Source organism: Sus scrofa, chromosome 17 (assembly GCF_000003025.6).
Source record: "Sus scrofa isolate TJ Tabasco breed Duroc chromosome 17, Sscrofa11.1, whole genome shotgun sequence".
In the NCBI taxonomy this organism is placed as follows: Eukaryota; Metazoa; Chordata; class Mammalia; order Artiodactyla; family Suidae; genus Sus; species Sus scrofa.
The window spans coordinates 46,709,125-46,734,685 of NC_010459.5; the positions used below are offsets into that span (position 1 = coordinate 46,709,125).

Sequence of the window (25,561 nt, forward strand, 5' to 3'; positions counted from 1 at the left end):
TCTTTTAGGTGGCAGGCCAGATTGGAGCTATTGGGGGGCATGGGCCTCTTCCCTGGGGCGCCTAACACCCTTCCACCAAGTCTGACAGAGGACTGGCGGTGGCTTTTCCGGCGCGGGCCAGGGGCGGGCCAAGGAGGGGAGGAGGAGGAGCAGGAGGAGGAGGAGGGAAGGAGCTCCCGGGATCCCCCTCCCCTCCCCCACTCCAGTGAGTAATGACATTCACGGGGAAGGGAGGGCGGGAGGGAGCGAAGGAGAGGGGCAGGCTCGGCGAGGCCATGTGATGCTGGGCGAGAGAGCCGCCGCCGCCGGAGCCTCCCTCTTTCCTCCCTCCGCTTTCGGGCTGTCATGGCGACCCCCAACAACCTGACCCCCACCAACTGCAGCTGGTGGCCCATCTCGGCGCTGGAGAGCGATGCGGCCAAGCTGGTCGAGGCCCCCGACGCACCCGCCGCGGCCAGCCACGCCCATTGGCCCAAGGAGAGCCTGGTTCTGTACCACTGGACCCAGTCCTTCAGCTCGCAGAAGGTAGAGCGCGGAGGGAGCTGGGGAGCCGGGGTGCTGCCGGCGGCTAGGAGCCTTGGGGGAGGGGGCCGGCGAGGGTTGAAGGGGTCTGAAGACCTGGTGAGACTGGAGGGTAGAATCTGGGGTTTCGGGGCCCAGAGAACGGGGGATGCTGGGCTGCTCTCCCAGGAGGTGACGGGCCCTTGTCTGGGGCCCCAGGAACACCGTCCCTAATGCTAGGCACATCCATTCTGCCTTTTTTCCTCCCAGAAAGACCCAGTAGGTTGGGGGGCTGAGAAGAGAGACAAAGGCAAGGGCAAGGAAATGGGCACCGCTGGGAAGGCGGCCTGTTGGAGGGGGCGGCTGCTGCGGGGAGGGGAAGGAGCGCTTCCTGGGGTCCAGCTTCCAGCCCCGAGAGTCCTATTGCAGGTCCTCCCCCCGCGCTGCTGTCCCGGCTACCTTGGGCCTTCAGGTCAAGGCTCCTCTGCTCCTCTGCCTGGCCGGGGGCATTCCTCTGGGTCTTGAAGGGTCTGTCCCTAACCCTCCCCCCAACCCACCCCCTAATCTTGAGCTGAGAAGGAAGGAGTTAACCCATCTCCTCAACCCAGCTCAGCTCGGCCCATAAGATCTTGTGTTTTTTGCTCTTAAAGGCACAGAGGGCTGCATGGTCTCTTCTCAGACCCAGGGAGCTAAAAGGCAGTTGGGAATCGAGCCTGATGTTGAGTTATCAGGGTTCCCGCTTCCTGGGGGTGAGGTCTGGGCACTGCACCTGTAAGACAGGGCGCCTCTAGGGGCGCAATCTCCCACCCTGGGTGGCTGTGCTGTCTGTGGGACATGGATTCAGCACCATGGCCAGGTCCCAGCCACGGTCCAGTTGGGGCCTAAGCATCAGCCCTTGCCTGACCCTTTGACCTCTCTTCTCCCTGAGAGATCCTTTTGTTCCACTCACTCGATTTCCAGATGGAGAAACAGACTCCGTAAAGAGAAAGGGCCTTGTAACCAGACTATCTGGTTTAATTCTTGATCCAGGCTGTTTCATTATCGGGAAAAGGGAATGATAATAACAATAATACCTATTTCTTCTAATCACAACCCCTTCTCAGGGTTACGGAGAGGACTGCTGACAAGCCGACATAGTTTAGTGTTCTAGACTGGCACTACTCAGGCTTGAGCATACGGTTCTGGTTCAAGCACAGGATACTGGGTCCCACTCCAGAGACTGTGATTCAGGAGCCCTGGAGTGGGACCAAAGAGGTGGCATCCTAAAAGGCTACCAGGTCATGCTGATGATGCTGGTCCACCCATCCCCCTTTGAGTAGTTCTCAGTTTAAAGTATAGACTCTGAGGCCAGACAGTGCCCAGCAGGAGAGCCACCTTCCCCAATAATTCATCATGGAGTGTTTTGGCAGGTCGCTGAGCCTCCCCAAAGCCTCAGTTTATAATCTGTAAAATGGAGCTAATGGCAGTACCTTCCTCGGAGGGCTATTGGGATGGTGAAAAGACACCATGCACAGAAGTGCCGAGAGCAGTGCCTGGCACGGTGTCAAGGCTCTGTTAATAATGGGTGTTATGAGGAGTTCCCATTGTGGCTCAGTGGTTAATGAGCCCAACTAGCATCTATGAGGATGTGGGTTCAATCCCTGGCCTCGCTCAGTGGGTTAAGGATCTGGCATTGCCGTGAGCTGTGGTGTAGGTTGCAGACGCGGCTCAGATCCCGTGTTGCTCTGGCTTTGGTGTAGACTGGCGGCTACAGCTCCGATGTGACCCCTAGCCTGGGCACTTCCATATGCCGCCGGTGCAGCCCTAAAAGGACAAGAAAGATAAAAAAAATTAAAAATGTAATAAATAAAATAAAAAATAATGGGTGTTATGAGATCACTAAAGCGCCAGGTAAAGGAGGGGTTGGAGTTAACCAAGGTCATGCTGACTCTCATCCATAAATTCTAGAGATGAGCGCGGAACAGCCCCTGCATGCCAGGCTCTATGCAAGTGGCTGGGGGTTTGGGAATGAATCAGACTGGCCTCCAGATGCCAGAATCTCCTCCTATCCAGAACTTCAGGAGCCAGGTCCCAGTGGCCAAGACTGGACAGGGGAGGGGCAGGGGGTGGTCCCTTCCATCACCGTCTCCCCAGGAGCCTCCAGAATAGTTCTTATTCAGCGTGAGCTCAGTGCTAAGGTGGCCCCTTAGTCAGGGATGGGACCACCCACTGCAATCCATTTGTGCCAAGTCTCTGACTAAGGCAGCCTACCATTCTCCTGCCTCTCCTGCCAGGGCCCTCCCCTTGCCCAGAGGCCCATAGTGGGTTCTTGAGGCCATGTAACCTGGTGGAAAGCACATGCACTCTGCAGTCAGATGGTCCTGGGTTCCAGTTTTTTCTTGAATGCTTACTGGCTGTGTGACCTTGGACAAGTCACTTCACCTCTCTGGGCCCCAACATTGTCATCTGGAAAAGGGGACTTTTACATCCTACCCTCAGGACTCCTGGGGGACTGAGAGGACGTGGACATGTGTTAAGTGTCTGGCACACAGCAGGAGCTTAGCGGATGCACTGCCTTCCTTCCCATCAGTCCTGAAGGGCCTTCCCTGCACACAGAGTATTTCCCAGAGGGCCCTCCCTGACATGGAGGAAGGGGAGCAAATGACCTCTGCCTGTCACCCTGGCCTTGCTTTTCTAGCTCTTGAAAAGGACAGGCCCTCCAGCCCTGTCCATGCTGCACTTGACCATTCACCACCCCACCCCCACGCCCAGGAGGTCCACAGGCGAGAACTACATACACATCTCACCACTCCTTTGCTCGGCAGCCTGCAGTGGCTCCCAAGTTCCTCCAGAAAGAAGCCAGAGTCCTCACAATGGCCTCACGCCCCACTGCATCATCTAACCGTGTTTGGGTCATGGAGCCCTCAGCAATCGGGGGAAGCCTGTGGACTTTTCTCAGAATAATGCTTTCAACTGAATAACATAAAATACATAGGATCGTTAGATTAGGAGGGAAACCAGGAGTCCCCGTTGTGGTGCAGTGGAGGCGGGTCTAGCTGGGAACCGTGAGGTTTTGGTTCAATACATGGCCTTGCTTGGTGAGTTGAGGATATGGCGTCACCATGGGCTGTGGTGTGGGTCGCAGACGTGGCTCAGATCCCGCGTTGCTCTGGCTGTGGGGTAGGCCGGCGGCTACAGCTCCGATTGGACCCCTAGCTTGGGGGCCTCCCTGTGCCACGGGCATGGCCCTAAAAAGAAAAAAAAAAAAAAAAGAAGTACAGCTACTGACATATTTTCAAAACAAATTCATTACATAATAATATGTGTTTCTGTATTAACCCATCATGTTATACAATCTAGGGGCAGGAGTGATAACTGCTGTAATGTTGAAGTCGTGGTGGGTGTCACTGCCACGACGGTGAGGTGATGAAAATATCTGAGCGCTAGTGGTGACAATATTACAGGCACTGCAAACACCACCATGCTTTGTCGCCTACACGCATAATTGGAGACAGTGCTAAGTGTCAGCTTGAGATGACTGAAAATAAACCTGTAATTGTCCCAGTTCAAGGACTCCCTCCATGTACGCACAGACCCCTGGGTCTGGGAGTCTCCGTGAAAAGCCGCGGTGCACGCTCCTTTCGGACCGCCTCTCCCCTGCCTCCCCGTCCATCCTACTGCAGCCACATCACCCTCCTCATTATTTTTCAAACATGCCTGACATGCTCCCGCCTCAGGCCCTTCGCACTGGCTGTCCCCGCTGCCTGGAACTCTCTTCCTCCGATCGCTCTGTGGATTTCTCCCTCACTTCATTTTCTGCTCAAATGTCACCTGCTCAGAGAGGCCTGCCCCCATGGATCGCCCTATTTAAAATCGCCACCTGTCTCCCAGACGTCCTGGCACCCCCAATTCTGCAACCCCCTCTTTGCTCTATTTTTTTTCTTTTTTTCCAGTGAACTCACTATCTTTTGACACAACATCTCATTTTAACTGCTTATCACCTGTCTGCCCTCACTAGGATGTCCGCTCTCTGAGGGCAGGGCCAGCACTTAGAACAAGATCTGGCACAGAGGAGGCCCTCAATAAATAAGTGTTGAAAAGTGGTGCATTTGTAAGTCATAAGATGGTGCATTAAAAAAGGCCTTTGATTCTGGAAGCCTAAAACTGCTCTATGAAGTAAAGCTTATTGAGTCTGAGATAAATAAACTAAGGCTCAGAGACTCTAAGTGTCTTTTACAAAGTCACACAGCAACTAAATGGTTGGAGAGACACCAACGCAGCCCATCACAGTTTTCTCATAGAAGGGGCTAGGTGAGGGGGGGACAGTGCCTAACCATGACAATGAAGCACCAGTGGGTGAATTTCAGGCACCCACAGGGGAGATCGTCTGCCCAGAGATGGCTGATGTCCGGTCACACTGAGCAGTGACCGCGTAAGTCTGAACCAGCCTCCAGGAGGCAGAGATGGCAGATGGCCTTGGAGGCTGCAAGCCTCTCCCCTGGGCCTGGCTTCCTCCCCCACAGGATGGCACACGGCTCTGGCCTGCAGCTCAGTTAAAGGAGAAAGTCTCCTTGGCTGCCTGCCGGCATGACCCCGAAGCAGCTCCGAGCAGGACTGTTGTGCCTCTAAAGAGCAGCCCCCCGCCCCCGAGCACCCTCACTGGAGTCCAAGGGCAGGACTGAGGGAGTGGTCCCTGACAGCAGATGCCCTGCCAGGATAGAAGGCCAAACGTCTGGACCTGTCAAGGGCAAAGGCCTGATTTAGTTTCTGTTTCCATCCATTCGGAGAGCCCAGCTTGACCCAGAGGCTGGATGGTGGAGCAGAGCCTGGCAGAAGGATTTCAGGGTGAGCAGGGTTTGGTCCTAGCAGAACTCCGGCCTCGACTGCTTGGGGCTCCTCTAGGGCAGAGGCACCATCTATGAACTCAAATACACACATATGCACACTCTCGCTCATGCCCACTCACAACCACACACACATACACTCACACATATCTGCATTCACACACACGTGCACATACATAATACTCGAATATTTGTACATGCATCCATATACACCCACCCTCGTGCACACATATGCACAGACAAAAGTGCCACTCATGCTCAGACACAGGCGCACACATACACACCTGGACCAAATAGATATCACCCCCTGCCCCCCACCCCCTTCTCACTCTGCCACAGTCCCTCCCACCTCTTCAAACCAGCAGTTCCCACCTACTGCTGAGGAGGACGGAGCCAGCCCTCCACCCTGGCTGATCTGAATGTGGAGTCCGCTCGCTCGCAGCAGGGCTGCAGGGCCACTCAGTGAACATGGAGTCCCGCCCCTTATTTTACTAATAATTAAAAGGAGGCTCAGGAAGGGGCAGTGATAGCTCTAAGGTCACACAGCGTTTCCATGGCAGAGCCAGCCTGAGGACTTGAGTCCCTGCCTCCCAGTCCCCACCAGCAGGACCTGCTTTTGTGGAGCAGTCAGTCTGAGGATGAGGGCTGGGGGTTCAGGGACTAATCACCTCTCCCTCCCCACAGCCCATCAAACAGAAGGGGCTGTTCATGTTAGCTGTGAGGGTGGGGCCTGAAGTACTCTAAGACATCAGCCAGGAGTGCAGGGCAGTGTGTGTGTGTGTGTATGTGTGTGTGTGTGATATTAGTGATATTGGAACCCATGTACTAACCTCCCATGACTCTGGGACCTTACCCACATCATTCCATCTCAACCACCTGCCAGCCCTGAAAGAGTGGATTACATTCCTTATTTTGCAGAAACTAGGAATCAGAGAGGTCAAGTGATTTGTCCAAAGTCACAGAGCATACGAGCAGCAGAGCCAAGCTTCAAGTCCAGGTCTACCTGCCCCCAAAACCTAGTCTAATGCAAGTTGCCAAGACACATTACCCCCTACTGTATGCCAGGCACTGTTCCACAGGGAGTAATGAATTTATTTTTTATTGATTGATTGATTTTGCTTTTTTATGGCCACACCCACAGCATATGGAAGTTCCCAGGCTAGGGGTCGAACCAGAGCTGCAACTGCCGGCCTACATCACAGCTACAGCAATGCGGGATCTGAGCTGCGTCTGCGACCCACACCACAGCTCATGGCCATGCCAGGTGCTTAACCCACTGAGCGGGGCCAGGGGTCGTACATACATCCTCATGGATCCTAGTCGGGTTCATTAACCACTGAGCCGTGAAGGGAACGCCCCAGGACTAATGATTTTAATCCTCGTATAACCCTTTGAGGGAATTGCTAGCGGGATTCTCATTGAACAGGTGAGGCAACCGAGGCACATAAATGTAAAGCCAAGTCACCCAGCAATCAAATGCTAGCACAGGGATTTGAACTGACATGGTCTGGGACCCAGCCCCATATTTTGACCATAATATCATGCTGCCTCCCCTGGGAGCTTAACCTCTGGCATCTGGGAGGGAGGCTGGGGATGCGTAGGCTTAGGGGCTACCACTTAGGTATGTATAGGGCCCATGGATGGTTATAGAGAATAGGCCTTTGCCTCTCTCCGGGGTGTCCTCCTTCCTCCTGGGCTGGAGCTGGAAGTAGGGAAGAGCATACAGGAGTGGCGCTTGCCATCCTTTTGCTGGAGGACCTTGGACAAGTATAGCCTTTCTGAGTCTCAATGCACAGGCAGGGGTCAGTTAGGCTAGGTGATCATTAACCGTCTTCCAGCCCGGAACTATTGGGCTGGGTCAGGAGCCTGTCTGGCCTCAAGGCTGTCCATTAGTGCCTACCAGCTCAAATGTTCATCTAGAGCCCCCTGGACATTAAGGAAAGACTTAGGAGGGGGCAGGCTCAGGACTCCCTGGAAGGAGCCCCTAGGACGGAGAACACTGATCTGCGAGTCAGGAACCATTGCTTCTAGTTTAGGTCTACTGCTACATTGGCTGTGTGACTCTGGGTAAGTTAGTTGCCCTCTCTGGGCTTTCCTTCTCATCAAGAAAAACAGGGACACAGTCCCTGCTCTGCCTTTCTCTGGAAGGCTATTGTGAGCCTCCGACCAGATGGGTAGGAGTTTGGGGCAATAAAGGGCTAGGCTGATGTTGGCAAATTATTTTTCATCCCATTTATTTCTTAAATATTTTGAGAAATTTAGCTATTGATTGTGAGGATGATAAGAATTTCGGCAAATTTCCCTGGCCAGGTCCATGTTTGGAGGCCAGGCTGAAAGTACAACCATGACAATGAGAATCATGAACTGAGTGCCATCTATGTACCAGACACTGTGTTGATACTATTATTAATACTTCCCTCTGCAACTAAAAAGCCCTGAAGCTCAGAAAGGGAAAAGAATCTGCCCAAACTCACACAGCAGAGCTAGAAATCCTATCCCAGGTATGTCCAGCTGTGCCACCCGCCCCTGTAACCACCAGGCAGCTCTACGCCTTGTCCCCGGCGCAGAGCTGTGTTCCTCTCACCATCAGCCACCAGACCCCTGGGAGGTATCCCCCCTCTCGCACCCCGGGGGCCCAGGACTGGGCTGGAGGCAACAGCATCCCCTCCAGTGTGTGACCTTTGACCTCCCTCCCCACACGCCCTGCCCGACCCGGGCAGAGGGTCCCCCCTGTGTCCGCCCGCCTTCCCGCCTTCCCCGCTCTGACCCTGGCGCCTGCAGGTGCGGCTGGTGATCGCCGAGAAGGGCCTGGCGTGTGAGGAGCGGGACGTGAGCCTGCCGCAGAGCGAGCACAAGGAGCCCTGGTTCATGCGGCTCAACCTGGGCGAGGAAGTGCCGGTCATTATCCACCGCGACAACATCATCAGCGACTATGACCAGATCATCGACTACGTGGAGCGCACGTTCACAGGAGGTACGGCGGCCGCAAAGGCCCAGACGGCGCCCCGGAACTGGGGGAAACCTGGGAAATGAGCCCTGGGCCCGGGATCCCGCGAGAGGAACCGCAGAGCCTGGCCGCAGGGCCCTAGGGACCCCAGAGATTTCCCTCTCTCCCAGGATTCAGGGGAAGGGCATGGCCCAGCGTCTCTTTCCACCCTCCTCCACCTGCCCCACGGCGCTGGGGCTACAGCCTCCTCCAAGAACGCTGGAGTCACAGGCTTGGACCCAGGCCCTCGGGTGCCCCTCAGGACCCAGACCCCCTTTTAAGTCCCCACAGACAGGGCCCAGCCCCCTGAAACCCTGTAAGCATAGTCGAGACCACAGACTCCAGGAAACCCACTGACATGGGCCCGGATGCCCCAGAACTTTGCAGACAGGAGCAAGGCCAGACATGAGCAAGGCCCAGAACCCCGGGAACACCAAGGCCTCCCCCTCCCTCTGGCCTTCTTCAAGTTCAGGAGCTCAGTGCCCATGGCAGAGGCTGCAGAGGCTGCTGAGAGGGGGTCAGGGCCCAGACATGCACTCTTCTAAAAGAATATGAAGTAGTTGCCAACATTTAAAAAAATGAAGGTGTGTTGTTTCAGACATCCAGATTTCCAGGTTCTCTTCAAGTCTGGTGACACTAGGCCTAGACGCCCACTTGGCAACAAGCCTGGGCAGGTGAGGAGCTGCCCCTCAGGGGACGGCCTGGCAGGGCAGTGAGGAGAAGTAGGCTGGCGGGACCCCTAGGGTCCCCTGTTGGCCTGGTGGGGACTTTATCTCAGGGCAAGGAAAGCGGGTGGCCCCGAACCTCTAGCATTTCAGGGTTCCAGGATGCTGAGGTTGGGGGATGGGGGCCAGAAGCTGGCGTCCCGGAATCAGGGGCGGCGGGAGGCCGGCGACAGGGCCCTCTGGCCACCACCCGCCACCCAGCCCCAGCTGTGCCCCACAGATCACGTGGTGGCGCTGATGCCAGAGGCCGGCAGCCCACAGCATGCACGGGTGCTGCAGTACCGTGAGCTGCTGGACGCGCTGCCCATGGATGCCTACACGCACGGCTGCATCCTGCACCCGGAGCTCACCACCGACTCCATGATCCCCAAGTACGCCACGGCCGAGATCCGCAGTGAGTGTTGGGGCTTGGGGTCCAAGCTGCAGGGCCCTTCGGTAACCCCGTCTTTGCTCATCTCCTCCTTTTATTTATTTATTTTTTTCCCTCCTCCCATTCCTGTCTCTTACTCCCTTTCTTTCCTTTATTTCTTCTTCTTTTTTTTTTTTTTTTGATATTCAAAATATCCCATCTTTTTTTTTTTTTTTGTCTTTTTGCTATTTCTTTGGGCCGCTCCTGCGGCATATGGAGGTTCCCAGGCTAGGGGTCTAATCGGAGCTGTAGCCACTGGCCTACGCCAGAGCCACAGCAACGCGGGATCCGAGCCACATCTGTAACCTACACCACAGCTCACGGCAACGCCGGATCCTTAACCCACTGAGCAAGGGCAGGGACCGAACCCGCAACCTCATGGTTCCTAGTCGGGTTCGTTAACCACTGTGCCACGACGGGAACTCCTCTTCTTTTTCTCCTTCTTTTCTCTTCCTCATAGATATCTCTCTGCCTCTGTCTCTCTCTCCATCCCTGTGTCTCTCTGTTCAGCTCTTTGTCTCTCTCCCTGGGTCTCTCTCTTTCTCGCTTTCCATCTCATTCACCCTGAATCAAACTGAATAGGTCTCTCTCCCTCTCTCATCCTCTTCTCCTGCCCCTCCTCTTGTCCTGCTATCCCATACAGAGGCTACAGGGCTATCTGTCCCCCCAGAGGCTTGTCTGTCCATGGGGAGCTGGGAATTCCTCCCACAGGCATCCCAGCCCAGGACACTGAGTGACATCAGGGCTGGTATCAGCAAGGAGGGCTGCCCAGATACTGCAAGGCCGCAGTGGGGTTTCTGATTTCTGATTCAAGCATCCCCCATATACTGTCCTAACTGCCAGCCTGAACATGCTCACGGCCTCCTTTATCCTTTCATTTTTCAGATCTCAGTAAGTGAGGGTGGGATTAAATCAGACCATCCATCAACAACTGTTTACAGGAGTTCCCGACGTGGCTCAGTGGTTAACAAACCTGACTAGGAACCATGAGGTTGCGGGTTCGATCCTTGGCCTTGCTCAGTGGGTTGAGGATCCGGCGTTGCCGTGAGCTGTGGTGTAGGTTGCAGATGCGGCTTGGATCCCTTGTTGCTGTGGCTGTGGCGTAGGCCGGCGGCTACAGCTCGATTAGACCCCTAGCCTGGGAACCTCTATATGCTGCGGGAGCAGCCCAAGAAATGGCAAAAAGACAAAAAAAAAAAAAACGAAATAAACCAACTGTTTACAGACTTTGGCCCAGGCTCTCTGCAGACCCCATGGGGTCCTATGCACAGATGAAGCATGCTGATTCTAAGTACATAATAGATGCTCAGTAAATGGTCACTTCCTCCATCTGAAAGGAATGAGGGACATGTCTGAAGGGGGGCAGGTTGTGGAATTCAGTTTCATCCCTTTAGCGTGCCCTTGAACAAGACTCAGAATTTATCTATGTTGTCCTATCCCCATTAAGTCACCATCATTTATGAGGTCCTTTATGACCTGGGCCCTGGACAGGGTGCTAGGGACAGATGGACACAGTCACAGCTTCTACTCTCCCAGGGTCACAGTTTTGTGGAAGCAAAAATACAAATGATCTGGTTATTCTAGTGCAGGACTAATAAATTTGAACCCCTTAGGAGGGCAGTCTGACGCTCTGTACCAGATGTAAAAAGGCCCACACTTTGGAGATTGTCCTGCAATCACACTTGCATGTGTACCCCAAAGAAGTAGGTTCAAGGACATGCATTGCAGAATAGGTGGTAATAGCAAGAGGGGGTGAAATAACCTAGCTGTGTCCATGATTCAGGGACTGGGTGAATATATTACAGTCCTTACAAACAACGGAATACTATGCAGATCTTTAAAAAAAATAGGCATATGGGATGCTTTCTAAGATACATTAGTAAAAAGAAAGTGAAGGGCAAAAAATGCATCTAATATGCTATCATTAATGTATTTAAAAGGAGGTCAAATGGATACATAGGTGTTTGCAAACACGATGAGTATTTCTGGAAAGATGCAGGGGAAAGACTGGGAGAGCAGAACTGATGGGCTGCAGATTGAGAGGGGAGAGATTTACTTTTCACTGTAATATTGTTTGAATTTTCAAACAAGTGTGGGTGTATAACCTGTTCAAAACAAATTGATTTAAGTTTTTCCTACCTAGTACCGATCATTATTATGATAAGGGGCCCACAGAGGCTCTGGGGCCAGAGAAGATGCCCGTCCCACTCTCTGGAGTCGTGGAAGGCTTCTGGAATGCAGCAATATCCAAGGATGACCAGGAGTTGGAAAGGGAGAATCCTTTTGGGTTCGGGGGTAGGGGAGGGCAGGGTGTGTTCGGGGAGCTGCAGGAGGTTCAGTGTGGTTGAAGTGTAGCCCAGTAGGGGTATGTGTGGTTGTGGTGTGAGTCTGGGGAATAGGGCTGTGCAGAACTGGAATTTTACCCAAAGAACAGTGGAGAAACGGAAAGTGACATGATCACATCTTCATTTTACAAAGATCATTCAACCAGAGATGAGTGGGTGGGGCAGGTAGCGGGTAGTGGCTGTCATGAGCAATAACGGTGGCCTGGACTAGGTGGAGGGAGTCCCTAAGTGATTCTCGAAGCTTGGAGGTGCTGCTCCTTTTCTGAGCCATTTGAAAGTGTCAGGAAGTGTCTTGGTTGGGGGCAAGAGGATCTCAAGGCTCCAGCCCAGCTAGGGGAAGAGGAAGGAAATCAGAGGATGCTGAAGTCATCCTGCAGTGACCACTCCCATCCCAATTCGTCCAAGATCTTTCCTTGGCCTGGTCTGCCTCCTGGGGTTTGAAGAGAGCCACACAGGCAGCCCTGGGTGACTGGCAAGAAAGAAGATGCTGTACTTGACCTTCAAACTCATAAAACATCAATGAGACTTAATATAGCCCCAAAGCTGAAAGATCTGGGAATATGCTCACTGGGATCAGGCCAGGAGATGGAGTGGTGGATAGTGAAACCTCAGGGGACAGAAGCTGAACAATTGCAGTCACTCATCAATGCACTCATTTCATTCATTCATTCATTCATTCATTCATTCAACACACAACTCCTTTTCTATGCCAAGCCTCTGCTGGGTTTTAAGGGAACGGAAATAGTCTGACATAGCCACTGCTCTCCAGAAACTTAAATCCTAGTGGGAGACATATACATCCAGAGAGAAGCACATTAGCATCAAAATCTCCATGTACAACAGTATAGGTTTTACACGGCCCAAGTCCAGGGGTACTTTATACACAGACTACAGTGTGAATGGATTAGGGCAGTGGCAGCTCTGATGAATGTGTTTGCTGTCTCGGGTGGAAATATGTACAGTGTACTCTGGAGGACAGAGAGATTGAGTGGTCAGACCTCCTAGAGGATCAGGAAGGGCTTACAGAAGAGGTGATCTTGAGCTGGATCTGGAAAGCGATTTTCAGGAATACAGGAGAAGGCCATTCCAGGAAGGAGTGTGGGCGAAGACCAGAGGTTTGGGATGATCTGGCCCATTCAGAGAGCGTCAAGCATTTGGAGTGGCTGAAACGTTACCGCCTAGGGCCAGGCACAGTTGGGCAAACTCAGTGGAAGATGGGTTTGGTAAAGGAAGAAGAGGTGATCCTGCTGGGTCTTCTAAAGCAAGTTGCATTATTCAAGGGCCATGAGAGCAAGAGGTGGGTTTTCAGCAGGGAGCATATGGCCAAGAGTGTGTCCAAGGAAGATCTCTCTGGCAGAAGTAGGGAGAAGGGCTTGGAGGGGTGAGAGTGCAGGTGACAGGGTGGGTCGCATCATCCAAGCAAGAGATTAAGGGGGGTGGTGGCAGTCCCTGAACAAAAGCAGAGTCAGAAGCGTGAAAAGAAGTTAAACATGGGAAAGATTAAATAGGAAAATCAACAGGACCTGGGACACGTTTAGTTTGGGGAGGAGGGAGAAGGCAGGCTTGAGGACAGCCCCCAGGCCCTTGGCTTGGCTTAGTGTGGGACAAGGGTGCTGCATTTTGGGGACAATGCAGACGAGGAGCTAGCTGATGGAGCAGAGAAGATGAGGAGGCTGGTTGCATCAGGATGAGTTTGAGGAGCCAAAGAGATGTCCAAGTGGAAGTGGGGCCCAGGAGAGAGGTCAGACTAGGTTTGGGTACCACCACACATCTGAGCCACCAGGTCCCAGACCTACTGGCTAGGAATTCTGGAGAAATCCTGCCTCAATCATGGAACAGACCTCAGGATCTCATCCCACTTAATATTTTTACCTCGTCTTGTAAAACCCACAGCTTACAGTTAAATTTTCAAAATTAGATTACAGAACACTTCTTCTCTCCCATTAAGAATAATTCTCAGGGCATTCCCATCATGGCTCAGTGGTTAACTAATCCGACTAGGAACCGTGAGGTTGTGGGTTCCGTCCCTGGCCTCACTCTGTGGGTTAAGGATCTGATGTTGCCATGAGCTGTTGGTGTAGGTTGCAGATGCGGCTCAGATCCCATGTTGCTGTGGCCCTGGCGTAGGCTAGCAGCCACAGCTCCAATTAGATCCCTAGCCTGGGAACCTCCATATGCTGTGGGTGCGGCCCTAGAAAAGATAAAAAGACAAAATAATAATAATAATTCTCGGAGTTCCCATCATGGTGCAGCAGAAACGAATCTGACTAGGAACCATGAAGTTCGATCCCTGGCCTCACTGAGGGGTTAAGGATCTGGCATTGCTGTGAGCTATGGTGTAGGTTACAGACATAGCTCGGATCTGATGTTGCGGTGGCTGTGGTGTAGGCTGGCAGAGAACCTCCATATGTCATGGGTACGGCCCTAAAAAGAAAAAAAAGAAAAAAGGATAATTCTCAAGGTGCTGCCTTGAGTTCCATTATTGACTCACATTCCACCATCCTGGCCTTTTTGGCATCTCTAAAAGGTCAGTTTGGAGTTCCCTTGTGGTACAGTGGGTTAAGGATCCAGCGTTGCTACCGCAGTGGCTGGGGTCACTGCTGTAGCACAGGTTAAGTCCCTGGGCCAGGAACTTCCGTGTACTGTGGGTGTGGCCAAAAAAGAGGGCCAGTTTTTCCAGGAAAGATGGTCAGTGTACCATCTAAATCTTCAGGGACATTGCCTTACCAGAATCAGACAGTTCGAGACACCAAGGTCTCATAGTTATGTGGGATTTTCTGCATTGAACAAGTTTTTCCTTGTGGGTTAGTGAGTGAACATCAGACAGATCCAGGCTCAAAATCCACTTGTCCTTTACTAGTGTGGCATGTTATTTAGTGTCTCTGAGCCCGTTTCTTCACCTCAGAAAGGGGTTGGGGAGATATTCACGATGAGTTTGTCCAGGTTTAGGGTGATATTCATGTCTGGCAGACACCTAATCATCCCCTAGAGTCTCTTCCTCAGTGAGGTTTCTTGACACCTATGTCCTAGGCAGGTGGCCCTCTGGGTCCCTTAGCATTCTTTTCACTCTTCATTAGAGATTGATCGTGCTGTGTCAGAGGCATCTCTTAGGGGTCTGTCTGTCCCACTAGCCTGAACCTAGGGCAGGATGGCATCTTATCCATCCAGAAGTCCCAGCCTGTAGGGACACAGTGTCTACTAGTTATGTCTGTTGATACTGTTACTTCCCAGACTAGCGTGTGAACGGGACGTGTTCCAAGTCGGGTGGGCGAAGGGAAGGGAGGAGCGCCAAGTATCACAAGAACAGGACCTTCCCTGTTCTCTCCCCAGGACATTTAGCCAACGCCACCACAGACCTCATGAAACTGGACCATGAAGAGGAGCCCCAGCTCTCTGAGCCCTACCTTTCTAAACAGAAGAAGCTCATGGTGAGTACCTCCAGGCCTGCTCATTCCCACTTCCCACCATCTTTTCCGTGGAAAATTAGAACCGGGAGAAGCTGGTTCTAAGCAGAGAATCAGCCGATGACATAAAATGGGAAAACCACTGCCCTGCTTTTCCAGTCCTCTCTCCTCTGTCATGTACTGGCTTCTTGTCCTTGAGCGAATCACTGTCCCCCTGGAGCTTCACTTTCCTCATGTCTTAGGTTGTGTCCCTAAGAGCAGAGCACTGGACAGAGGTTTTTGGGTAAGGCTGGGGTTGAGGGAGGGCTCTAAGGAGAAGGCAGTAAAGATGGATTAGAATAAGGAAGGGGCCAAGTTCACCTGATACCATAGGAAGCTTCGGAGCATAAATGCTGCCACAAAGTTGATCCACCTAGAGACAGAGGGACAGATTTTTATACCCCTCTATCAGCCAGTCATTGACCCAAGTATTTCCGGGTGTTTCTGGGAAGCTCCTCATTGGCTGGGAGCAGTTCTCTGGAGAAGGGGCAGCTGTGAGCCACTATTGGCCAACGCTCACAGCGACTGGTGGATGAATGTCCCAGCCCATGAAAGGGATCTGGCTAGGAGAGCCAAGCTCACAGGACTGTTGTGAGCACCAGCTGAGGATGCTTTGTAGCAGTGGGGTATCCTATACACTCGAGGGAATATTTGGTTGGAGACTGGGTTTGCAGAAGGGGGGGTTGAACCAAGATTCTTCAATCTCTGATCATTCCCGCTCTACCGAGGCCAACTCAGCTCCTCTAGCCCCTGCCTGTCCTGTCCCCAGGCCAAGATCCTGGAGCACGATGATGTGAGCTACCTGAAGAAGATCCTCGGGGAGCTGGCCATGGTGCTGGACCAGATCGAGGCTGAGCTGGAGAAGAGGAAGCTTGAGAACGAGGGTGGGTGCCAGTTCTGGGGTAGGTGGGTGCTGGAGTCCATCCAGCCCACCCTGTCCATGATGGTCCCAGCATCTTTTTCCCTAAAGATCTCAAAGGACCATCTAGGTGGTTAAGAGCATGGGTCATGGCGTCAGCGAGATCTCGGTTTAAGTCCTAGCTTGGCCGCTTGCTAGTTGAATGACCCTGGGTTAAATAGTTCACTTCCCTGGACTTCAGTTCCCCATCTATAATATGGGGATATTAATAAGACCTCATTCAGAGAGATGTTGAGAGATTGCATGAAATAATATGTGTAGAGTGCCTAGATTAGCACTTAACACATAGTTGGTATTTTTAAAAAGCTTATTGAAGATGACGATGGTGGAATTCCTACTGTGGCACAGTGGGATCAGCAGCATCTCTGCAGTGCCAGGATGCAGGTTCAATCCATGGCCCGGCACAGTGGGTTAAATGATCCCGCCTTGCTGCAGATGCCTCGTAGGTCACAACTGCAGTTCAGATCTAACCCCTGGCCTGGGAACTCCATGTGCCGCTGGGTGGCCAAACAAGTTAAAAAAAAAAAAAAAAAAAAAAAGGTGGTGGTGACTACTACTCAACACACCGTCTCACCTTTCCCCGGTGAAGGATGTATTTTGGCTCTTTCACACTGTGGTCAGACATCTAGGCTCACCTGGACTCTCTGACCTTGACTCTATTCTCAAGCGCCTCTCTTCTCTGGATCCTGAGCCTGCCAGCTCTATTCCCACCTCTGTGCCTTTGCTCCTGCCGCTCTTCCAGCCTGGAGTGCCCTCTCCATACATCTCTGCTCCTTTATTCCTCCACACACCGTCTTTGCCACCACCCTTCTTCACATTTCATTCTGAACTTTCCCATTTTGCTGTGTTTCTGGTGGGCTATCAGTCTGATCTCCCCAACAGTGAAAATTTGCGGGACCCATACAACATGCAACATGCACTGCTGTGCTCACACTTCACACATGCACACAGACATTTGTGCACGTGGGAAGGTCGTGGAGCGCAGTGTTCTAAAAGACGGGTTCGCAGTCAAGGTTGAGCTTTGCTGCCTGTACTGCGTGACGTGGACAAGTTCCTTTCCCTATGGGAGCCTCAGTTTCCTCATCTGTGGAACAGGATGATAATAGTGCAATCTAAAACCTTACCTCCGGAGTTCCCATTGTGGCGCAGCAGAAATGAGTCCAACTAGTATCCACGAGGTTGCGGGTTCGATCCCTGGCCTCGCTCAGTGGGTTGGGAATCTGGCACTGCCATGAGCTGTGGTGTAGGTCACAGACATGGCTCGGACCCTGCGTTGCTGTGGCTGTGGTGTCGGCTGGCAGCTGCAGCTCTGACTCGACCCCTAGCCTGGGAACCTCCATATGCCGAAGGCATGGCCCTAAAAAGCAAAATAAATAAATAAATGAATAAAACCTTATCGCCAAGTTGCTGAACTCTTAAAAAGCCCTCAGCACAGTGCCTAGAACTTACTAGTTTATTACCTATGACAGCTAAAGGCACGTGTGTTCTCCAGATGAGGAAGCGGAGGCTGGGAGAGACCAAGTGGCTCTTCCAGTGTTTCACAGCTGAGGCCTCAAGCACAAACATATATAAGGTCCTAAATAGGTCCCACCATCCTATCTCTGGCCTCTGCTCCCCGTTGGCCAAACCCCACTGGAGCCAGAGGGCACATCAGAGGATCTAAGTCAGCCTCCTGGGGCTCAGAGCAGCATGGGGAAGGAAGTGCAGCGGTGGAGGGGTGTGGAGCACCACGGGGGCCTGGCTTTCGTGTAGGCGCATCACAGCCTGTGTCAGCGGGTGGCAAATGCACGGGCCTGGGGTTGTGGGTCTCATGGTTGGGGGTGGACTTTTGTGTCTGAAGGCTCCTGTTTTCTGAATGGAGCGTGAGGTGTCGACATTAGCTGAGAGAACCAACAGGCATGAGGAGAGAAGATGAAAGATGTGCGGTCATCTCCGCAGGGGGGTGGGGAAGCATCCAGAACCTGTTCCAGGAGCCGGGTAGCACTGCTGGCCCTCCTGGGCTTTGTGGTCAGGAATTGAAAGCGTAACTGGTCAGGGTAACTGCCTCCAGCAGATTCAGCTGGGAGAATTGGAGAAGGCTCGTGAGGGAGTGTGTCCAGGGCTGCGGCTTGGTGAAGGGAACTCACAGCTGCGGGAGGGGGAGCCAAAGGGGTCAGGCCCTCCAGTGACATGGCCAGAGAGCTACCGTGTTCGCAGACGTACATGGTCCCGGCTAGCAGTGTCTGCCTCCAAACAAACATAGGAATGGACAGTCTTCAGGAGTCACACATGCTCCTGAACATCTGCTTGCAGGCCAACACCAAATGCACATGGGCGCCCACTTCACTCGTGCCTGCGGTGATCCCCCCACTGCATGCACACGGCGGCCCCTTTGAGCAGCTGGCTCTCCGCGTGCCACTACGCCACCAGCTGTGTGGATTTGAGCAGGCGTTCACGTGGGTAAACATACACATCAAACAGGCTGCAGGCACACAGGTCCACACACAGAGACCCACATAAAAATGCACCCATTGAAAGGAGCTTGCGTGGAGTTCCTGTCGTGGTGCAGCAGAACCGAATCTGACTAGGAACCATGAGGTTGCGGGTTCGATCCCTGGCCTTGCTCAGTGGGTTAAGGATCCGGCGTTGCCATGAGCTGTGGTGTAGGTTGCAGATGCGACTTGGATCCCGCAATGCTGTGGCTGTGGCGTAGGCCAGTGGCTACAGCTCCGATTAGACCCCTAGCCTGGGAACCTCCATATGCTGCGGGAATGGCCCAAGAAGTGGCAAAAAGACAAAAAAAAAAAAAAAAAAAAAAAAAAAAAAGGCGTGCATGTCTGTGAAGACTGATATATGTGCATATTTGCACATGGAAGAAGCAGCTTAATGGAGTGGATACAAGCACAGACTCTGGAACCAGATGGCCTGGGTTCAAATCCACACTCTGCTCTGCCACTTACTAGCTGTGCGGCTTCTACTAACTTTCTTAACCTCTCTGTGCCTCAGTTTCCTCACCTATAAAATAGGGATAGTAATAGCACCTATATGCTAGGATTGTTGTGCAGATTAAAGAAATTACACCACACTCTCCTGGTCCATCTCCCACCGCCCAGGCTGTGCCCTCTCCTGCACCTTAACTGGTTTCTCTGGTTGCCCAAAATCTAAACCTGGGAGTGCCCCAGGCAGGGCTTAGTCCTTGGTCCTGTTCCCAAATCTGTCTGCACTCATCCAGTGTGTCCCCGGGGACTTCCATCCCTTGGTCCAGCATCCTGCTGCTCTCCTTCACCCCATCGGGATCTCACTCTCTCCTGACTTGGTGGTGACTCCCTAATCCATTGTTGTCAGCACTCCCTGCCTGCACCTCTGACTCTTCGACCCTCTCTTGCTTCCTCATACTTTGAAAAACCTCAGACCTCCTTAAACCCAACTCTCCACCTATTCAGCGCCGTACCTGGGAAGCTAAGTGTGGCTGGAGAGACACACAAGGATGCTGGCTGGTCTCACTTGGAATTCACAGTCACTAGCCTTAGGTGGCTTTCCTGCTGCCCTAGGCCTCCCCCAGCTGCTAAACACCTCTCCTATTTCCTCTACTCTCCAGCTGCTTCTCTCACATCCTCACTCTCAACTGCCCCCCTAACTACCCTCCCTCCAGCTTTAGTGCCCGTATATACACTGCATTTTATTGACTCCAAGATGAATTACATCTCAACATCTCTGAAGTTGGAAGGTTGCCCACACTGAGTAGTTTAATTGGCATCACTTGTTCTCTCTTGGGTGGATGTCTTACATTTGGTGGCAACTTAGATTGGTTGAAAGATGGTGCCCCTCTTGTTACCAAGGATGCACTGTTCTTGAACAAGCTAAGCCCAGTCCCTTCCCTTGTGTCCTTGAGGCCACCCAGGCCCATCCACTCAAGGACACCACATCAGTCATTCTCCCCACTCTCTCCTGTAGCATCACTTCCCCTCCGGGGTACAGCTGTACCTTCGGCATATGGAAGTTCCCCGGCTGCTAGGGTCAATGGAAGCTGTACACCAACCTACATCCAGGCGTTGCTTTTTTCCTCCCAACTTACAAAAACCCTCTTGTTACCCACAGATGCTTCCCATTACAACAAAACTCCTGGAAAGGGTGACCTTTCCTCACCGCCTGCAGTTCCTCTCCTCCCTTTCTCTCTTGGACTCCCTCCAACCAGGCTTCCGTCATCAGCATCTTCTCCAGCTGTTCTTGCCAAGGTCGCCAGGCACCAAGTGCAGTCGCCCGTTCTCAGCCTCCTTTTCTGTGACTTCTGCACAGCGCCTGAGCCCAGCTGAGCACTCTCGCCTTGGAACACTTTCTCGTCTAGGCTTCCAGGACACCACACACTCCAGGGGCCTCTCTCATCTCACAGGCTGCTCTTTCTCGTGCTCCTTTGCAGGTGGCTTCTTTTGCCTGGCGTCTAAATCTTGAAGCCCCAGCGCTCAGTCCTGGGTCCTGTCCTCAGCTCTGTCTCCACTCATGCCCTTGATGATGCCCTTCCACCTCCATGCTGAGGCCACGCACCTGACCCTCCAGCTGCCCACACAGCAGCTCCCCTTAGACGTCTAATGGGCATCTGGAAGTTTCCATTATCAAGAACAAATTTTGTTTTTCTTTTCTTTTTAGGGCTGCCCCTGTGGCACATGGAAGTTCCCAGGCTAGGGGTCAAATTGGAGCTGTAGCCGCCAGCCTGCACCACAACCATAGCAACACTAGGTCCAAGCCGCATCTGCAACCTACACCGCAGCTCACAACAATGCTGGATCCTTAACCCACTGAGCAAGGCCAGGGATGGAACCCGCATCCTCATGGAGACTGGCGGGTTCTTAACGCGCTGAGCCACAACAGGAACAGAAGAACAAACTTCTGATTAGAACCTTCCTTACACTTTAGCTCCTCCTCCCATGAGCCTCTTAAGGAAGACATTGTGTCTTATCTTCATGTCCAGCACATGCTGCTGAAAGGGGGAGGCTTGGGCTTTGAGGATGGAGGGCATTTGACCCATGGAATTTCTGAGCTGCAAGGAACACCTCTTCAAAGGGGTAGAAGCAAGCCTCCTAAGAAAGCAGACTTCACAGGAAGTGGAGAGGGAGGGGAGCGCATTCCAGGCCTGGGGTACAGCCAGGGCAAAGACCCAGAGGCTGAAATGGGCATGCCTTGCTTGGGGGGGAACAACGGGCAGATGGGCAATTTCTGAGAAGTCAAGGGCAGAGAAATACACTGGAGCTAATTTAACTGCTGAAAGGGCTTAAAAACCAGGCAAAGGAATTTGGACATTACCATGTAGTCAGTGGGAAGAATTTAGGATTTTTTTTTTCTTCTTACGGCTGCACCTGAGGCATATGGAAGTTCCCAGTCCCTTCCTACACCACAGCCACAGCCACAGCCATGCCAGATCCCAGCTACGCCTGTGACCTACGCCACAGTTCACGGCAATGCTGGATCCTTAACCTACTGATTGAGGCCAGGGATCGAACTTGCATCCTCATGGATACTAGTCGTGTTGGTTTCTGCTGCACCACAATAGGAACTTGGAGAATTTAGGATTTTTGAGCAAAGAGGTGGTAAAGGAGACCAGAGAGGCTTCAGAATTTCAAGTCTAAACATCTGGGGGCATCAGGTTGCCCAAAGGAAGTGTTTCCTAAATATGCAGACTAAGTTGATTTTATTAATTTATTTTATTTATGGTGGCCACGCCCATGGCATGCATAAGTTCCTGGGCCAGGGATTGAACCTGAGCCACGGCAGTGACAATACCAAATCCTTAATAGCTGGGCCACTGGGGATCTCCTGCAGACTAATTTTAGACGGCCTATGACCATGATGATAAATAATGCAAAACCACATGAGAATTATTATTTTTGATTATATGAAAGAGTATCAGTATGATGCTAGTATTTAACCCTATAAAGAGATTGTATTAATATCTGCCCCTTTCTTCAAACAAAGAAACAAAACAAGTCTTGGGCTCAGAGATTTTTTTTTTTTTTTTTTTTTTTGGCTTCACCCTCATCGTATGGAAGTTCCCAGGCCAGGGATCCAATTCGAACCATAACTCTGACCTGTCTACATCACAGCTGTGGCCATGCTGAATGCTTAACACACCATACTGGACCAGGGATGAACCAGTGCCGCCAGAGACAGGCTGGAATTTAATAGCTTTTGTTTTGTTTTTATTATATGTACTTTTACCATTGTACATAGTTTATGACAAATGATACAGTTAAGGATACAGTTTCTTTTTTTCACTCATCACTCATTAAGTAAAGATTTAGTGAGCCAGGCACCCTTCTAAGGTGCAGGGGACACAACAAGACAGTCCCAGATTCCTGCCCTCGTGGTGTTTCCATTCAAGTAGAGGATGACAGACAATAAACAAAATAAGCATGTACAATATATGGTGGAATAACGGGGATAAACTGTATGGAGGAAAACAAAGCAGAGGAGGAGGACAGCAACTGACTCTGGGATCGGGGATTCAATTTTAACTGGGTGGTCAGCAAAGCCCCCCTGAGACAGTGGCTTCTGAGCAAAGACCTGAAGAGGTGGAGGAGTAATAAGCCCTGTAGGTCTGTGGGGGAACAGTGTTCCAGGCAGAGGGAACAGCAGGTGCAAAGGTCCTGAGGTGGGAATTGCCTAGAATGAGGAACTGCAAGGAGGCAGGTATGGTTGAAGAAGAGTGGCAGGGGGGAGCAAAGCAGAATTCTGGGTCTGAACTCCCTGGGGGCCAGATCTCCTAGGACTTCCAGGCCAGTGGAAGGGCTTCAGCTTTTATTCTGACCGTGACAGGGGGCCATTAGAGGACTTGGACCAGAGAGAAGGACATGATCTGACTTAGGTTTTAACAGGCTCCCTCTGGCTGCTGTGCTGGGAATAGACCCTGGGAGTCAAGGGCAGAAGCTAATGACTGTTAGGACCAGGATGGTAACGGTGGAGGTAACATCAAACTTTGGATGTATTTTGAAAATAAATTTGATGGAGGGATGTGGAAAAGAAGGAAGAATTCGACATAGCATGAGGCTCTTGGCCTGAGTTGCTGGAAGGATGGAGGTGCTGTTACTGACATGGGGATGAATGTGGTGGGTTTGCGGGTGACAATCAAGAATTCAGTTCTGGGAGTTCCCATTGTGGCTCAGTGGATACGAATCTGATTAGCCTCCCTAATGACGCAGGTTTGATCCCTGGCCTCGCCCAGTGGGTTAAGGATCCAGTGTTGCCGTGAGCTGTGGTGTAGGTCACAGACATGGCTTGGTTCTAGTGTTGCTGTGGTTGCAGCTGCAGTTCTGATTTGACCCCTAGCCTAGGAACCTCCATATGCCACAGGAGTGGTCCTAAAAAGACCCCCCCCCAAAAAAGAATTCAGTTCTGGACGCGGTTGCATGCATAGTGGACACACAAGTGGAACTGAAAAACGGGTAGTGGGATATGAGTCCAAGGTTTAAATGCATATATTTGTACTTAATAAGTCAGTCGACTTAGAGAAAAAATAATAATAGAGGTAGTGTATGCAGATGGCCAAATTCATTAAAGAGTGCAGGAGTGGGTGCCCGGGCAGGCAGGCAGAGGCCTTAACTGGGGGTGGGGTGGGGAAGGCCCCTCCGGTCCCGCCCTCATCTCTCCCTTCCACTCTAGGGCAGAAATGTGAGCTGTGGCTCTGCGGCTGTGCCTTCACCCTCGCCGATGTCCTCCTGGGGGCCACCCTGCACCGCCTCAAATTCCTGGGACTGTCCAAGAAATACTGGGAGGACGGCAGCCGGCCCAACCTGCAGTCCTTCTTCGAGCGCGTCCAGAAACGCTTTGCCTTCCGGAAAGTTCTCGGCGACATCCACACCACACTGCTGTCCGCTGTCATCCCCAATGCGTTCCGGCTGGTCAAGCGGAAACCCCCATCTTTCTTTGGGGCGTCCTTCCTCATGGGCTCCCTGGGTGGGATGGGCTACTTTGCCTACTGGTACCTCAAGAAAAAATACATCTAAACCAGGCCCCGGGCTTGGTGTCTTGACTGTCGGTGTCTCTGTGCTGTGTGATCCCCGGCGAGCTCTCGGTAACACACCGTCTCTCCAACACTCGGACAGCCCCTCCCAGCCCTTGTTCGGAGTAACTCTGTCGTCAGTGTGAAAACCTTCCATAGTTTAGGAGTAGATGTTGCCAACGCCGTGAGTTGAGGCCATGGCTCTACTGAAGGAGAGAAAGAGTGAGTGGGAGAGAGAGAGAAACAAACAAAAACACGAATGCCTTTCTTTTCGATTCAAGGTCTCAAGATGGAACTGTGGGGACTGTTAGGATCTGAGGTGAGTCCCAGGCCATGTCACCCCCGAAGCCCAGATTCTGGGAGGGGCTGGGGGCTCGGAGGACCTGACCCCTCGCCTCCCCTTCCCTCTTGCCCAGGGAACTTCCACAGGACAAAGCCAATGTGAAGACTCTTCTAAGCGGTACCTCCGGGTGGGGCTGGAGACTCGGAGACCCCGCGGGAGGCCCCCACAGATCCGAAGGGGCTTCATTCTCCTCCTGGACTTAAACCGAGGCAGCACTGACCCGAGTCGAGGCAGTGACATCCAACCACAGGCCGTGTCTGGGACTGACCCGTGAGCACACCCCTCCCACTCCCCTCCTGAGCTGGTCGGCGGGCGTGGTGTGGCACTTATCGGAAGTCCCTGAAGGCAGCGTCTGTCCTCCTCTTCCCTCCTGGAGTTTTCCCACCACGTGAAAGGGACTTTTCAGGAATGAACCCATGTTGACCTTCCCCCCGGAAGCTCAGCCCTGGCCCCGGTGCAGGGTGGGTCTGGAGGTGGATGGCCTGCAGGTCTCTCCTCCAGCCTCTGCCAGAGCCCCCCCCATTAACGCCTACCTTCCCCATCACTCGCCATGCAGGGGGTCTCTGCCTCCATGCAGCCCGCCCTGGTGGCCTCTCATTTCCCTGTGCCTTTTGCATGTTGGGAGAGGGTCTGGGTGTCACTGCTGCCCATGCTTAGAAACCACTGAAAGCCCCCAATAAAGCATCCAGGAGGAGCAGCTGCTGTTCATTTCTAAACGTGCATGGTCCCTCTGGCTCTCATTTCCAAAGGCTGGGGCCAGAGGGGTAGAGACACGATGTTCAAACTCAGGGCTGCGGGAGGGCACAGCTCTCCTGACTGCTAACTAATGTTTTGACCATTTCATTTATGAGAGAAGGAAGAGATGACTGATGGTTTTTGGGGGGTGCCCAGGGCTTGAGCTGGAGAAATCAGGTTTTTCTCTGATGGGAAAGGATAGGGAAGATGTTAGAGCACATGTCCAATATTTTAAGCCCAGACTTGGAAGAGGGTCACGTGACTTCCACTCATATTCCAAGGTTAAGAATTTAATTACAGGGGCTCACCCAGATGCAAAGGAGACTGGGACATGTAGTCTCTGGTTGGGCAGCCTATTGTAAA

General features: G+C 52.4%; 1 protein-coding gene across 1 annotated transcript; it reads left to right on the forward strand.

The window, feature by feature from the left end:
- Positions 136-24,151, forward strand: GDAP1L1 (ganglioside induced differentiation associated protein 1 like 1). Its single transcript, XM_003360003.4, has 6 exons — positions 136-525; positions 8,106-8,298; positions 9,256-9,429; positions 15,120-15,217; positions 16,002-16,116; positions 23,781-24,151. The coding sequence occupies exons 1-6, from the start codon at positions 346-348 to the stop codon at positions 24,122-24,124; spliced, it is 1,104 nt and encodes a 367-aa protein (XP_003360051.1). The 5' UTR covers positions 136-345; the 3' UTR covers positions 24,125-24,151.

Coding starts and splice junctions, on each gene's coding strand:
- GDAP1L1 (XM_003360003.4), top strand. CDS start 346: ATGGCGACCCCCAACAACCTGACCCCCACCAACTGCAGCTGGTGGCCC. Junction 526..8,105: donor AGTCCTTCAGCTCGCAGAAG/GTAGAGCGCGGA, acceptor TGGCGCCTGCAG/GTGCGGCTGGTGATCGCCGA. Junction 15,218..16,001: donor CTAAACAGAAGAAGCTCATG/GTGAGTACCTCC, acceptor TCCTGTCCCCAG/GCCAAGATCCTGGAGCACGA.